Raw genomic sequence first — 15424 nt, forward strand, 5'->3', positions numbered from 1 at the left:
AGATGGTCCAGTCTCTGCATGTTTCTCAGCTTTTCCTACCTGCATGGGGTCCTACCATACCCCCCAAATCCCCACTGCGATCCTGGGATGCTCAGAGCTCTCCTTTGGTAGCTGTCATCAACCAGCGCCGTGCAGCAGAGCGATGGGAGGGATGGAGCCGAGGCTGTGCCAGGGATGTGGTTGGGAGGCAAAGCTGGCAGTGAGGGAGGGCACCAAGGGCAAAAGGCAGTGGGACAGTGGCACATCCAGAGGACACGTGTCCCGCACCATGCGTGGCTGCCCAGGGCTGGAGGGGACACAGCAGTGGGAACATTCCAGTGCTGACACCTGCCGGGGCCGGGGCAGATGGCAGGGAGAGGGGGGTAAAGGGGCACCCCAGAGCCTGGGGTGGAGCAGGAACAGGGAATGTGGCAGCCTGACTCCAGTTCCCCTGAGGTACCAGCTCACCTGCATGAGCAAAGCCCAGCAGGTGTCCCTGGGAGCTCCCCAAACCCTCCCCGGACCTGGCTGGAGGTCCTATGCCCCTCACTCTATAGCTACAGCTTTCTCTAAGCTCCCCCAAACTTCCCATCAGGAACCCTCACCCCCCATCTAGCTTGAACACCTGCTGGGAGCTCCCAGACACCTGCAGCCCCCAGGGTCCTGTCCCTGGGAAAAGGGCTGGATTGCAATGATCTGGGTCTGGACATGACATTGAAGTCCCTGAAACCCCAAAGATGCTGGAGACCAGCGGGGGGCAGTGTCCAGAGTACCAGCATCCTGCAAGTAGCCCCAAGGCCTGGTCCCAGCCTTGATGCTTTCGAGGACAGGAGTGCGGTGACAGAGAGAACAAGGGGGTGGCAGACGCTCTGAGTCACTGCAGTGACGGAGAATCATCCGTTTCCATGCTCAGAAGTTGGTAGCTATTTATTGCACTTGAACACCAAGAATAAAACTGACACTCGCCCTCCCTCCCACACCCACCCTGCTCCCTGTCCCCCCCCTCCCCGCCACACACACTGCTCTCCCCAAAAAGAGAATCCAGTTAGAGCAGTGATCATTCTGTTCACAGCCACAGGTTCAAAAAAGACAAAGGAAAAGGAAACAAAATCAATCCTCCCCCACCCCCCGCCAAGTTCCCACTGAATCCAACATGGTCACACTGCTCAACAGTTCGAGTGCATTTACAAAAAGAGAAGAGAAAGGCTTCAGCTGCAACCATACAGACGAACAGACACGAGGGGACAGGCAGCTACCCCTCCCCGGGGCTTGATTTTTGTTACGTGACAAAGCTCAGTATACTCTTACTTATAATATATTTTTTGCAATCATCTTAAATAAATATTTCCATAGAGATTTCCTGTAAGTATATATATATATTTTTATATATATAATATATAAGAGAGATAGATCTCATTTTTTTTCCTTAAACCACTGTTAACATATTTTCCCTGCTTGTCCAAAAAATGTTACAAAATCCCTAAAATTGTGCAACAGTTAGAAAAAAGGGACAACAATCCAAAGAAGGAAGGAGCCACTCTATACAGTCCCCTCCACTGCTCCCTCTCTCCCACTCTCTGTTTATGATCTGCAGCAGCCTGCTCATGTCTGGGCTTCCCTGTCTCCTACCAATGGGACCTGAACCTTGGGACATGGGCAAGGGCAAGGTCTCTGCTGGCTGGAGGATCTGTGCAGCATCAAGAGCATGGGGTACACCACAATCCATCCTGTGGTGGCAAAGAAGGGTCAGTCTGTCTCCTGGAGTAGTCAGAGAAGGTTATGTGATCTGCTGGCAGACACCTCTTGGTCCATGGGGCTGTGTGGCTCTCTCTCACATACAGCACTGCAGTCCCACCACGGGCTGCAGAGCCCACCAGGAGCTCCAAGTGGGAGTACATGACTTCTGCCTGCTCCAGCTTCTGGGGATCCCTGGGGGCTTACATGGGAGGAAAGGCAGGTTTGGGGTCAGGCAAGAATTTGGTACCTGGAAGAAGGGGCATTTCATGCAGGTTTGGGGGAGAAAGACAGCTTTCCCAGATGTGCCAGGCTGGGGTGAGGAGGAAGGTGCCTGCTCCTTCAGCAAAGAGCAGAGGCCCAGGAGTGGCCTCCTTGGCTTCCAGAGGGGATGCATCAGCAAGATGGGAGAAATTATGATGTTGCCAGTGAACCTTGGCAGCCAGGAAGGGAAAACAGGCAAATCCCAAGCCCAACTGTGGAGCTGAGAGCTCAACACCACTACAGCATATGCTTCCAGTTAGACACCCCCTGTGATCTGGGAGCGGTGGAAGAGAAGATGAGTTTTGGAGGACTTATGAGTTTGGTTTGACCAGGCACCAAGAGACCAGAGAAGAGGAGTTCTGTCTGTGCCAGGAAATTAAATGTGCCATAGCCTGATCTCCAGTCTTGAGGCCAATGGGACAGGAGGTCCATGGTGGCAAACTCTATCCCAAAAAGGTGGCCTTTTCCATGCTGCTTATTAGGAACATCCCTGGATGTTGTCATTCCCAGAACCATGGTGGGATTGTTGGGGCAATGCCCGTTTGCATGTGTCAGGGACAGTGTCAACAGCTTAGATGTAGAGACACAACAACAGCATCCCTGGCTCTTCCAGACAAAGGAGGATGCTGGAAACTTATTTATATAGTTTTCCTGCAAGTTTAGGAGGAATCAGCAAATGCGAAGGAAGACAGAAACAGATGTTTTCCATGGTTACAGAAAGAAAATGTGGTGGTCCACCAGTGCTTGCTGAGATGCTCTGGAGATACAGGAACCTGCTCTGGAGAAGCAGGGCAAGATGGGGCAGAAACACCAGGCAGGACAGACCCCTAAAGTGCAGGTGCTTAATGCTGTCAGTGTGGGCATGTTGGGAAGTTGGGTCTTCCTTGGTCAGGATGCAGCTTGACTGGAAGACTAGAATGAGTTTAAACTTCAGACTCTGCTCCCCTTGGAGAAGAGTGTTGCAAGGATATCCAGCTGCCTCCTGGGGAGATAACCTTAAGGAAACATCAAGGAGGAGAAACTCCCTCCAAGAAGACACCTCAAAGCCTTCCTGGGAGCCAAGATGCTTCTCCCTAGAAGTCACTGTGGATTCTCAGTGAAAGGAGATGGCATCTACCCCAACACCTCATCTCTTATTCCCAGCGAATCCCACCAGACCTGCAGTCCCAGTCCTTTCTCCAGTAGCAGCTGCAGGAGCAGCTTCACCCTCACAGCCCATCCAAAATCCACAGCTATCAGCAGTTTCAAAACCAGACTGAGATGGCATCTGCCCTTCAACCCCTATGCAGAGCCCTAATATGATGTCCTCCATCATCATCCACCTTATACCAATTCCCAAAAATCCTCTTGATACCTGGAGACCTGGACATCAGAAGGTGGATGACACTGACTACGGCTGGCTTCAGAGCCAGCTCTGGAGAGGGAGAGAGAGAGAACTGTGAAAGAGCTGAGTCCTTCCTTTAAAAATTGAAAAAAACTTCAGCACTACATGACTACAGGAAGAAAAAACAGATCTATAAAAACACCCAAACTCTATCTTAAAAGCTAATCCTTTCCCTGCATGGATTTCCCTGCTTTGGGGAATTCTTGCAAGCCTATGGTGCACAGGTCCACCAAAGGCATGGGGCACCCTGTGGGCACCCATGGATCAGCTCTGTGATTTGCCAAAAAGGCATCTCCTACATACATCACCAGCAGCCATTGCACTGCTAGCACAGAGGAACACACCAGAACACTTCTCAGGGCCTGTCTCTGCCCCAGCAGTTTAGATTTCTTCCCCTCCATCCAGCGGGAAAATATTTTTGCAGTTTGCAAGGATGCAGCTGCATTTGGCATGGTGGCTGTCCCTGCCTCAACAGAGAGCAAAGCATTCAAAACCACAGAAAACGCAAAATACACACTCAGAATTTACATGGAGGAAACATTTCCTCTTTTTTTTTCTTTTTTTTTCCTTTCCTTTTCTTTTTTTTTTTTTAGGTCCAAAACAAGCAGTTTTTGTTCATTTCTTTGTTTTTCAACACACGCAACCGTCTAGAAAGTTAAACGCCATGCAGACGAAGAGAGTGGAGCTAGAAAGTACCTTGGGGCAGCAGTGCTGCAGAAGCCTCACATCAGTGAGCAAAGATGCTCCAGTCAGAAAAAAGAGAACGTGAAATGGAAGAATTGCCGGAGAAACACCCACCCTCGGACCTCTACCTGATGGCAAAGAGGTAAGACCAACGTTCCCCTTCCTGGCCATGTCTTCTGTCCTGAAAGCCACACACTGGTGGCACTGCCAAAGCCACTGCTGTGGTTTGCCCTGCAGGAAGACCCATGGGGTGCAGGAAGGTGCAGTGCCACAGCAATGTGGGTGCCCCTGGAGGTGGGTGCCTTTGCCACCCAACGCTACAGGACAGAATGGGACAAGCCACCCTGGTGTGAGGAGGGGTCTGGCAGCTGTGGGACCCCTGGTAGGAGCATCGTGGCAGAACAACCCCACTTCAAATGTAAACGCAATGAAAAACAACAACCCCCGAAAATCCCCCCTCCCTCCCCATTTAAACAGTTGAATGTTTCTAATTATTACATAAAGATCCATTTCAGCAAATACTCAAAATCAAGTTACGAAATACACGGTAGGTTGGTTTCTTTTCCCTATAAAAAGGCATGCGCTCAAAGGAGAAGACAGCAAAAGGCTTGTTTGTTTTCGTTGAAGCACAATCAGGTTCTGCAGTTTGTCACTAAAGCTTGCATTCCTTGTTGTTTCTGGAAGGAGTCATGTGGGCCATGTAGGTTTGTGCCCCGAGCCAGCAGCCAGCTTGGCTGACCCCATCCCATCCTCGGAGTCGGGAGCAAGGGAACGCCAGTGCTGTATGTGGGGGGCAGGGGTGGGTGCTGGGGTAAAGGATCGGGGCTGGGTGGTGGGTGAGGAGGAGGGTGCAGGGGCGATGCTACCACCTGGACACAGATGGGAGAGCCCCAGCTCCTGTCTGTGCTGAAGTACTGGGAAGCAGTCGTCATTCTCCTCCTCTCTTCTCCCAGCATCGCCAGTCTCTGCTCCAAAGGGAGAAGGGAGGAAGGAGGGAGAGCATCCTTCTTGGCACAGCAGTTGCCTGGAGCCAGGGTGCAAACCTACTTCCTCTCCTGGGAAGGAGCCAGCCTGCACTGGGAAGGGAAAATCAACAGGTAGTCTTTACTCACCCATCCAAACACGGCCCTCCTTGCACAGGTATGCATGAAAAATGGAATTGGCAAATGGATTGAATTGCAGTTCCCTGGACGAGGCTGCTGGGAAGCAGGAACTCAGGCGGGAGCAGGCAGGAGCCATGGCAGCAGATGGGGACCTTGATAGCAGCAAAGCAAAATCCACCAGGACACAGGGAGAATGCAGCAGAGAGCAGCTCAAAATTGTCCCCTTTTCCTCTGAGGGCTTCCAGCAGAGGCGGGGACAGAGGTGGAAGATGAGTCTGAGCCCAGTTCAGGAGATGTGCTGGGTAGTCAGGAGGCCCACTGATGCTATGCAGCTGATGAGGGGGCCCTGTACACCGGCCAGATGCTTGGGTTTAAGTTCATGGTTTCTCTTTTTCTGGTTCATGCAGAGGAAGGGGACCCAGCGCCATGACCCAGGCAGGGTGGGAGGTTTGATGGGATGCTTGTGCTGCACTGGCAGGGCTGTCAAGTGTGTGCGGTGAGAAGCGAGGGGTTATTCCAGCGGGAACCAAGCAGCAGAGCCAACAGCCAAAGTCCCGTAGGTGAACATGTTGGAGGGGGTCTCCCCTTGGTAGTCAGTCAGTGACAAACCCAACACGGGCAGGGCCACGCTTCAGCTGCAAAACACAAACCCAGAAGAGCCGGAATTTGCTTTGACCATCCCTTTGGTAGAGCACCCCTCTCCCCATTGCTATCTCACAACAATCAGCCATCTATCTCCCCACCACAGATCCTCAGGACAGCATCCCACATCCTGTGAGCCTCAATGCTGCAGCAAGCCCACAGCCAGCCCTCCCCATCCCTTGTGCCCCATCCCTGGATGCTCACAGGGTTTACTGCGGTAGGACCGAGGGCGCGCCAGATCTGTGGAAGTGAACAATCTGCCATTTGCCATCCCGGCGGTGCCAGATGCGGGTCTCCTCAGACTGGGCAGTGCGAGGGATCCCTCCAGAGTCCACGTACTGTGTGATGCGAATGTAGGCAATGCAGGCAGACTCGTCTCCCATCAGGTGGATGTGGGGGTTCAGGATCGTCGTGTGCACGGGCTTGCTGTTCCGGGACCACACTAGAGAGGGGGCAAGCACAAGTGGATTTAGCCAGGGAAAGGAGTTTGGGTGGCTCTTGCTCAGGGTGCAAGTAATGTGGGAAGGGGAGATGCTTGTGTTAAGCTGTCTGCTTGACGGGGTTGAGTAAATGCCGTACAGGTGGATTCAGGACGGGTCCATCTAGAAAACAGCTAACCCAACAACTCCTCTACAGACACCTGGCCCCAGTTTACCTAACACCTCCTGCTGGAATCTTCCAAATCAGCCAGAGGTGCTCCCACAGAAACCCTAACCCTATTCCCTCCAGCAAACTGATGGAGATCAAGACAGGCACATGGGAGGTGGGAGGGGTCCCTCAGAAAGCAAGTGAGCTGCTTACGGTTTTCAAAGTAGAATCGGTGGAAATCCAGGCCTTCCACAAGGTTGCCCAGAGCCTCAGGCTCAAAAGCAGTCATTCCAGGGTCACACATCTTCCTGGGGAGCCAGGAAGGAGAGAGAAAAGGGAGAGGTTATCTCACCACTTCTGGCATGAGAGCCTGAAGAACCCAAATGCCTCCTGCTCAGGATGGCTCCTTCAGCCTGAGGCTGAGGAGTGTCTGCACCAATGAGTCATCCTTGCAAAAATCTGACCTCAACCCTGATTCTGCCCAATCCACCTCCCCTCCTGCCCAATGACTGTAGCCAGGACTCCACCAAAGCAGGGTGTCTTCTCCATCAGTCACCCTCTGCAATTAAACCTCCTAAAACATTGTTGTCTTCTTTACAAGAAAAGAAGTCATCAGAGAAAAAACTCATATTATCTGCTCTTTGGGAAAATATCCCTGCTGCAATCCTCCCAGGCAGGGACGACGACCTGGACGCACTCAGACATCACTAATTAAATCAGCCTTGGACACAGAATAGGCATACTCTGAACAGCATCAGCTCAGCAAGCAGAAATCATCCACTCTTCAGAGCAGCCTGTGGCAATCTGAATATAATGGATTCTACGGATACAAACACTTCTTTCACTATAAGTCATGTTTACAATTATTCCTCCTTCTGCAATCAAAAATTTGGCTTATCCATGACAGTGAGACCTGAGAACTGTGGTCAGCTGAGCACAAAAGCAGCATCAGGCTTGGAAACTGATGTCTCCTTCTTCTCTTGGATGGTCTCCACTCTCCCTCACCACATCAACCTGGCCACCCTGCCCTGGGCAGCAGTAAAATCTTCTGGGCAGTACTGTGAGAGACCCCATTCTGGGAGGCTGAGGCCTCACCCAGCCCAAACCCGCACTGGGCACACTCACGTGTAGGACTCGAAGTCACCATTGCTTATTGCTTCAATCAGCTGCTCTGTGACTTTAATGATTTCTTGCTTCCGCACTGTTGGTTTAAAGAGAAAAAGGAAATAAAAGGATAAAACAAACTAGAAGTAGGTGCTGATGTTACCATACCGGTGAAAGATCTTTATCTCATCAGAAACAGACCACAGGATATGGGGGGACTTTGGAAACGGTACAGGGAAAAAGCAGGAGAGCGACTGGGGAGAGAGAAGTGGAGAAGGGCTCTTCAGATTTTCAAAGTCAGGGCAAAACTGAAAATTCCTGTAATTTCCTAAAGAGCCAAAAGTTTAATCACCAAGAGGGAAGCTACCCTCAGCACAAAAGTTGGGACAGGCTGGTCTTGGCTGAAAAACCTTGCTAAGCTGGGACCCTCTACCCCATGAACTCACAGCAGAGGCCAGCTAGGGCAAGCTGAACCAAGGATGCTCTTACCTCCCTCTGAAATGGGAGGAGAGAGTATCAGAAGGGAGGAGAACAGGTGAGTGACATGTTCAGCCACCCCAGGAGATACAAGAAGGGACTCTGCAAAGGGCAGAGAACTGTGCAGCTGCTGCCAGAGATTTCTTAAGAAGGCTCTGCTTCAAATGCAAATTGGCGTTTGTGACTAATGAAAGGAGAGGGGGTGTGTTCCTATGAGTTGTTCAGAAAGGTTAGGGAATCCCATCACTTTCTGAGCACCACCTGCCTCCACATCCAGGCTCGAGGGGCCCCTCTCCAGGAGGACAAGTTGTCCCATTAGCTCTCGTCAGGCCAAAGTCCATCTTGCTTTGTGCTGAGATCACTTCGTTGAGAGACTTTACAAATTAACACCGATAAATTATTCCCTGGGTTATTCTTAGAAAGCTGCCTCTGGCAGGCAAGCGGGGGCAGACAGGGATTTCCCCTGGAGGCTTTTCCCATAGGGACGGTTATTTTAAAAGAGCAGCCAGGCTGCTATCCCTGCAGATTTCTGCCATTTCCACACCTGCTTCCAGGGAACATCCCTGCTCATGGGAGCACCTCGCTCCTCACCAGCAGTGCCCCACCTGCTCGTGTCAGCAACCCAGCAGTGAAACCACCTGACGAGTTAAAGCAACTTCTGACGGGCCCTGAGGCAGCTTGACGGTGGTGGGCTTTGCTGTGGCAAATATCTCGTGAGGGGTGGCCAGACATATGGGCACCCCTCCAAAACAACCTGTCCATCTTCCCACTTGCCCCTACTGGTACCTTTGGTGTCTTCATCCTCAATGGTGGTGTTGGTGCTCTCCGACGATTCCTGAGCAAAGAACAGAAAGGACACATGGGGTGGTGAGAAGAGTCTTCTCCCTGGGAGAGATGGTGCTCGTGTGTTCGACAGCCCCCCGAGTCTGACCCCACAGCGCTCAACTGTGCCAGCAGACAGAAACCAAGGAAAACGCCAGCAGGTCCAACCTGTCCTCAACCACAGCTCTAGGGCAGCACTGGCAGAGCCCTCCCTGACCTCCACTCCTTGTTGCCAAGGGCACAAGAGGTGGGCTGCGGAGGGTCTTGTAGGAACGGCGCTGCCTTTCCTACCGACACCTGTGGGGACAGAGATGGGGGCAGGTCCGGGGGCCATGTGGTGGGTTCCTAGAAGCGTTGCCGGAGGGGCAGGGAGAGGGGCTGTGCAGGGGTGGAAGACACCATGTTGACTGTACAATAAAGAGAGAGATGTACAAATTAACAGCGAGGAGGAGCTGGGATGAGAAAGAGGGGACTGTGCAGGAGTGAGAGAGACCACACTGACCGCAGAGTAGGGAGAGAAATGTACAATAAAACAGTGCTTCCAAGACCCACATGGACCACTGAAGGCCGAGACACAGCTCTTTCAAGGAACAGCTGAGCACTACACAGATTTGGGGGGAGAGGGGTACTGACCCCCCATCTCTCTCCAGGAGCCTCATCAAGGCAACTCTGCTAGCGGAGCTAGAGCAATGGCTCTGCTAGCTCTTCCCAGCAGAGCCTTGCTTGTGTATTACCCAGAAGACCCCGATGTAGGTTGGCAAGGTGTCCCATGACCATACAGTCCCCGCAGAGGCATGGAAGGTGTTTCTCCAAGGCTCCTTGGACCGATGCAGCCTGCAGACCTGAGTCAGGAGAACTGGGAGAAACGGCATGAGAACCCATCAGCAAGAACCAGGGCTGGCTTCCCACCAGCTGGTGGCCAGCAAGTGTCTGCACCAACCCTGTTAATGGGGTTTGTGGGTGATACGGCTTTGAGGATGTTCCCTCCAACCCCGTTGTCCCTTCTTCCCTACCCCAAGGTAACTTCCAAAAACGGGGGAAGCTGGAACATATGGAGAGGCCCAGCAATATCGGCATTTAGGAAGACGAAGGACACTCACCATTAACTGAACGCTGGAACTGGACTTTCTTTTCTGGAAAAACAAGGAGAAGAGATGGAACAGGAAGAGACACAGAGTGAGAAAGGCTGAGAGCAGCACATGAAAGGCAGCAGCTCCTGAGCCACCCTTCTTGGTCCTCATGGGCACGAAAGGCGCAGAGGGACTGGTTGTTCCTGTGGGGATGCACCGCTGGCTGCAGTGTTGATGGTGACTTGCCAGCTCCCTCCTCACATTCCTGCCAGCACTTTTCTCTCCTGACCTGCCACAATCTCTGGGGTTGCTCATCCCAAGGACCTGGCTAGTCCAAAAGGGAATCCCCTAGGAGTCAATGACCACTCTGGTGGCCTGTGACCAGGTCAGCAAGCTCACCGGAACAGAAGTGGGATCACCACAGCCCTGTGCCCAGTGTGAATGCTGTACTACCTTCTCTGGATCTGCTCTGGCTGCATCTGCTGATGGCACTGACTGGTGTGGAGACACTCTTTTAGCTCTGAAACTAGACCAGTCCTAACCTGGCTAGTTTAAGGCCAGCAAGGCGTTATGCCTCAAGGCAGGCCCACAGTGTGGGAAGCAGTCCTGAGCACAGCTTCAATGCTTTAAATCAGGACTCCAAAGAGAAGACGTGCACATTTATCTCCATCTTTGACCATCAGGCTTTAAGGTTTTTGGGTTGGATGATGCCACATCCACTCTTCTGCTTGCAATCCCAAACTACTTCTGGACTCTCCTTTCTTACTGTGCTCTGCTCCCCATCTCCGTCTTTAATTTAGCTAGGAGACAGGGGGACATGCACGCTAACCTCTCACCCCTTCTGCACCTCTGGCTCCCAGGGAATGAATCCCAGTGTATGTCAGGGAATACCAATATGCAATATCACAATCTGCAGTGCCAAATAACAAAGTGCTGTACCAGCACATTTAACAAGGCACCAGCTGTGCCTGCCCTGCAGAGGGAAAAGCAGCACATACTGTGCAAATCTCTTGGAAAAGTCCATGGAGCAACCCATTAGGGTGCATAGGTGGAGTACAACATAAAAAAGCAATGATATCAATTCCCCCTCTTTGCTCCTTTCACATCCTAACTGGCTCCCACCAGCATCCTCACTGAGTTTTCCCCTCTACTACTGCTGCCCTCTCTTTCCTCAGTGGGTCGTAGAATCATGGAATCATAGAATGGTTTGGATTGGAAAGGACCTTAAAGATCACCCAGTTCCTAGACCAGGTTGCTCAGAGCCCCATCTAACCTGGCCTTGAACATTTCCAGCAATAGGTCACCCACAGCTTCTCTGAGAAATCTGTTCCAGTGCCTCAACACTCTCACGATAAATAATTTCTTCCTTATATCCAATCTAACCCTCTCTAGCACCCTTGTAACCCCTTTAGGCACTGGGCCATCTGTCAACTCCCACCCTTCCTTCACCAAATGAAAAAAGATGTCCTAAAGGGCAGTGAGCTGTGATATTTTGTCAGGAACCTCATGGAGAAAGGGAGCCACTGGAGCTGGGCTGTTGCAGGAAGGACTGACAGCTTCTGCTACCCAAGGACATGAGACAGGGCAGCAAACTGCAGAAATTTCAGACGCAACAGAATGCAACACAAAGCAGTGACCGCGTCGAGTCTGGACATACAGTAACAGGATGCAACACGGGGCAGTGAGCTCATCAGTTTAGGACGGGACAGGATGCGACACGGGGCAGTGATTCCATCAGTTTACAATGGGACGAGATGCAACACTACACAGGGCAGTGAAAGTATCATAGCTGCTGGGACCAGAGGACCTTCCACAGATCCCAGAGCAGGGCTCAAGGAGGATTTCTGGTCCCAGGAATGCTTTTTGGTAGGTGAGGAACCTCCTCAGGAGGGTGAGTTTCAAGCCTTCTGAGGCTAGGCTGGCACTGTGCTGGTGTTGGAGGGCTGTGCAGACAGGCCAGAGGGCAGCTCCAGCTGCCTGCTGCTCACCAGCACAGCTTTGGGCAGGAAAGCCAGGGGTGGCTGCCTGGGATCTGCCTGCTCTTGTGGGGATGGCCAGTCCAGCACGTTACTCCAAGTGAGGACACAACTCTTCTGACAATGACCCACACCATGTGGCCCTGCTCTGAGCAGGCAGGACTATTCCCTTCCCACTGTGCCAACCACTCAAGGCAGGCTTCCAGATTCCTACCTTGCTTTTCCAGCCAGTTAAAAAAGTTAACACTGCTCAGCAGTGTCCTGACATCTGCTAGCTTCCCAGTGGGCCATTAGAGCTTTACCCACAACATCCAACCTCCCTGTGACCCCTTGAATGAGTTATGCTGCAGGTCTCCCCCAGCTGAGCATGAGAATGAGAGGTGGGGATGGTCATGCTGAAGGTGGATAATGCAAGGAAGCTGTTGGGAGTGAGCTTGTCTCTACCTTGGCTTCTCCTCCTGCACCTTCCTGGTCATCTAGCCAAGCTGTCTCCCCTTTACTTGTTGAAAAGGGGGCAATAAAAAAGCAAATTAATTCTCAGAGCTTGTCCACACTCTTCAGATGAGTGCTGGTGGCTAGATTGCACTTGGAATGAAGCCTCAGGATCTGCTCCTTTCTCACCAGCAAGGGCTGAGGATGCAAACCAGCCTCTCTGATACTGCTCTGAAACCAGATTCTCCTCATTGAGTTTCAGTGAACAGCTAGAAGGCTCTTCACCCAAATAAGCTATTTTGCTATAATAGGAAGTGCCTCTTTTCCCAGGATAATGTCTGCCCTCAAAGCTCCTTTGAAGTCCAACAGGGAGCATCATTAGCAAATTGGGCTGGCAAATAGTTGTCTACCACAACACACAAATTCAAAGCTGTCCCTTTCTGCTGGAAAATTAGATTCAGGACTGGGCCTGATGAAGCCTCTTCATCCAGCAATCTCTCCTTTAACAGCATAAAAATGCATCTTCTGTTTGGTCTCACCTGTGCTCCAGCAACTTGTACCAAGTCAGCTCTACCTGTGGTGTCACATCTTAGGTGACTCTCAGAAACAACCAGGACCTCAGAGCAGCAGAGGACAGGCCAGCAGTGTCTGGCACATGAAGTGTTGTGACTACCATGGGATCTGCCAGCACCAGCCCTATTAATTCTGTCCTGGGAGACTCATGATATCCTGACAGCCCAAAGTAATGTCCTCTCAAAGCCATCCAGGTCATCAGCTTCATGCTGCAGAATAACACTGCATGGCCAGGGTAGCCTCTTGTGGAGCTGAGCCCAGGTTTGAAGCGTTGTGCACAGTCTCAGTCCTTGCAAGCTTCTCCTGTCCCAGCTGCTGGGTCTGGGAAGAGTGAGAGAAACATATGCCATCCCTAGACCTCCAGTTTCACCAACCATTTCTACTGAGGAAGGAAGAAGCTGGCTGAGGGCTCTGCCCTTCGAAAACCCTGCACCCATCACAGCCCAACAGTTGGGTCCCTGCAAAAGGGAGGGAGAAGGTTCTGTAGGTTCTCCCAGCAAAGGGTCCCTAAGGAGGAAAGAGAGCAGCCACACTGCAGTTGGGCTCTGCCTGACAATGGAGAATGTCACCACGATGGAGATGTCACCACGTCAGCTCTCCCTTGCTGAGTGATCCATTGTATTCATCATCAGCTTGTTTTTAGAATATCACCAAGCCATTTACTCTGTTGAAGCATCACGTTTCTTTGCTGTCTGCACTGGTCACACTGCCAAGGGGGTTAAAAGCACCCATGTGTCACCCAGCAGCACACACTTGGGACAGGATGGGACAGGAATTGGGACCAGTATCAGCAGCTGCAGCAGGACCCCCATACTGAGTGAGCAGAAGATGAGGCCACCCATCCCACCAGGTAGCTGCTGTTGGAGCCGTGGTTCTGGGCTGCAAAGCTTCCTCCTCCTGACCCCTGTCCTAGACCAGCCTCTGCTTCACCCCCTCCCTGGGGTCAGCAAGGGACAAGCGCATATTGCCGGCAGCGAAACAGCAGCGAGTTCCCGCAATGCACCCTCCAGCACCAGCCCACTCCCCTCGCCCGCTGCGCTGCAAAGCCTCCTGTGCGCTACTGCCTGTGCTGGCAGGAGCCCAGCTGGTGGCACGGGGACACACCGGTACAGCCGAGCCAACAGCTGTCCTTTAAAGCGCAAGGTGTCGCAGGGACCACGGGCACAGCGCGGAAACCCCCACCGCCAGGAGGGCATGGAAATGCTCACCGCCGGCAGGGCACAGAGACCCCAGCACCGCCCCAGCAGCACAGGGCACCGGGGCTGAGCTTACCTTCACGCCGTCATTCTTCTTGTTGCCACCACTTTTGCCTCCTGGAGAGAGGAGGAAGGAGATTAGCAGAGCCAGGCAGGGCACCAAGACCAGGAGGGCGAGGATCAGCAGCATGGTGCCGGGTGCCAGGGCGGCAGGACCCCCGGCTGGTGGGGTTCGTCTTCTCTCCAGCAATCACCGGTTGTAACCCGTGAAGAAGGGGTGAAGAATCACGGGTGCAACCCGTTGTTGCTCAGGGGCGACCTTGCCAGCACTGTCCCGTCCTACCCCAGTGGCTCTCGGCCAGGGGCATGACCCGTGTCCTAACGTCACGCCGGGGCCCCGGGGCTGCTGGAGGGGCCGGCAGGGCTGCCCGGCAGAGCAGAGGCGGGCTCTGGCCGGGCGGTGCTGTTGACCCGGCGTGGTGCAGTGTGGAGGAATGGGCTGCCCGCCTGCCGCCCTCTAATTTTAGCCCCATGCTGCCGGGATCATGTGCTGCCGACCCGACAGCTGCAAGCCCGCATTTTGACAAGGATGAAAAGCAGGCGCCTTTCCCTGTGCCCACCCACCCCTGCCGACACTGCTCCAGCCCCCCACCCCCCACCCCCCCCGCCCGGGCTGCACAAGGCACCCCGGTGCCCTGAACCCCAGCGCAGGGCGGACCTCTGGAGCTCCGTGCCTGTCGCCCGCAGCCCTGCCGTGCTCCCGGGCAGGGGAGTCTGCTGAGCCCTCGGGCCGTGCGTGGGACCGGCAGCGCTAGGAGAAATGCTTTTGAACCTCCGGCCTTTTGATGCTTCCTGTCCGCCTCTCCCAGCGTGGGGCCAGACATCGGATACCCCCAGCTGCTGGTCTCCTCCAGTGCCCACCAAGTGCTAAATGTGTCAGCACGATCCCCCCACGACAAATGCAGATACCAGCCCTGGCCACAGCCCTTTGCCCTGGCACCTCTGCCCAGCTGCTGCACCTGACACTCGGGGAGCCTCAGCAAAGCACCCTGAAACACCCAACTAACCCCAAGCAGCCGCCACCAGCCAGCTCAGCAGCGTGCAGGGCTTGGCTGGTGTGTTCCCAGCCCTGTAGCACCGCCGCAGGCCCGTCCCCATCACTGGGGAGAGCTGGAGGTGACAGGGGGTAGATGACCTCTTCAGTCACATGGCTCCGTTTGGTTCCATGCCTGGGGAATCGCCTGTGAAATCCCATATGCAGTGAGGTGTCCCCAAAGGGAACAGCTCTCAGGGAGGGCACTGAAGCAGAGGGGGTTCTGGCTGCACTGAGACCTCTCCAGTGCCATGTTCGGTCCTGTCGCCATGGCAGCCCTCGGGATGTGGGGAGGCAGGAGGA

General features: G+C 53.3%; 1 protein-coding gene across 6 annotated transcripts in view; it reads right to left on the reverse strand.

The window, feature by feature from the left end:
- Window positions 1-5999: 5999 nt before the first annotated feature.
- CAMK2A (calcium/calmodulin dependent protein kinase II alpha) overlaps window positions 6000-15424 on the reverse strand; it is a 28555-nt gene continuing 19130 nt past the window's right edge. The window contains exons 13-18 of one of the 6 annotated variants that reach the window (XM_062502124.1): window positions 14105-14145; window positions 9882-9914; window positions 8746-8794; window positions 7504-7579; window positions 6592-6686; window positions 6000-6232 (exon numbers count right to left, since the gene is read on the reverse strand). In XM_062502124.1, the coding sequence (XP_062358108.1) occupies window positions 6000-6232; window positions 6592-6686; window positions 7504-7579; window positions 8746-8794; window positions 9882-9914; window positions 14105-14145 (527 nt within the window). Of the gene's footprint in view, window positions 6233-6591; window positions 6687-7503; window positions 7580-8745; window positions 8795-9881; window positions 9915-13084; window positions 13133-14104; window positions 14146-15424 lie in introns of all 6 variants that reach the window. The other 5 variants (XM_062502123.1, XM_062502125.1, XM_062502126.1 and 2 more) reach the window with 5 other exon arrangements.

Source organism: Cinclus cinclus, chromosome 14, assembly GCF_963662255.1.
Source record: "Cinclus cinclus chromosome 14, bCinCin1.1, whole genome shotgun sequence".
In the NCBI taxonomy this organism is placed as follows: domain Eukaryota; kingdom Metazoa; phylum Chordata; class Aves; order Passeriformes; family Cinclidae; genus Cinclus; species Cinclus cinclus.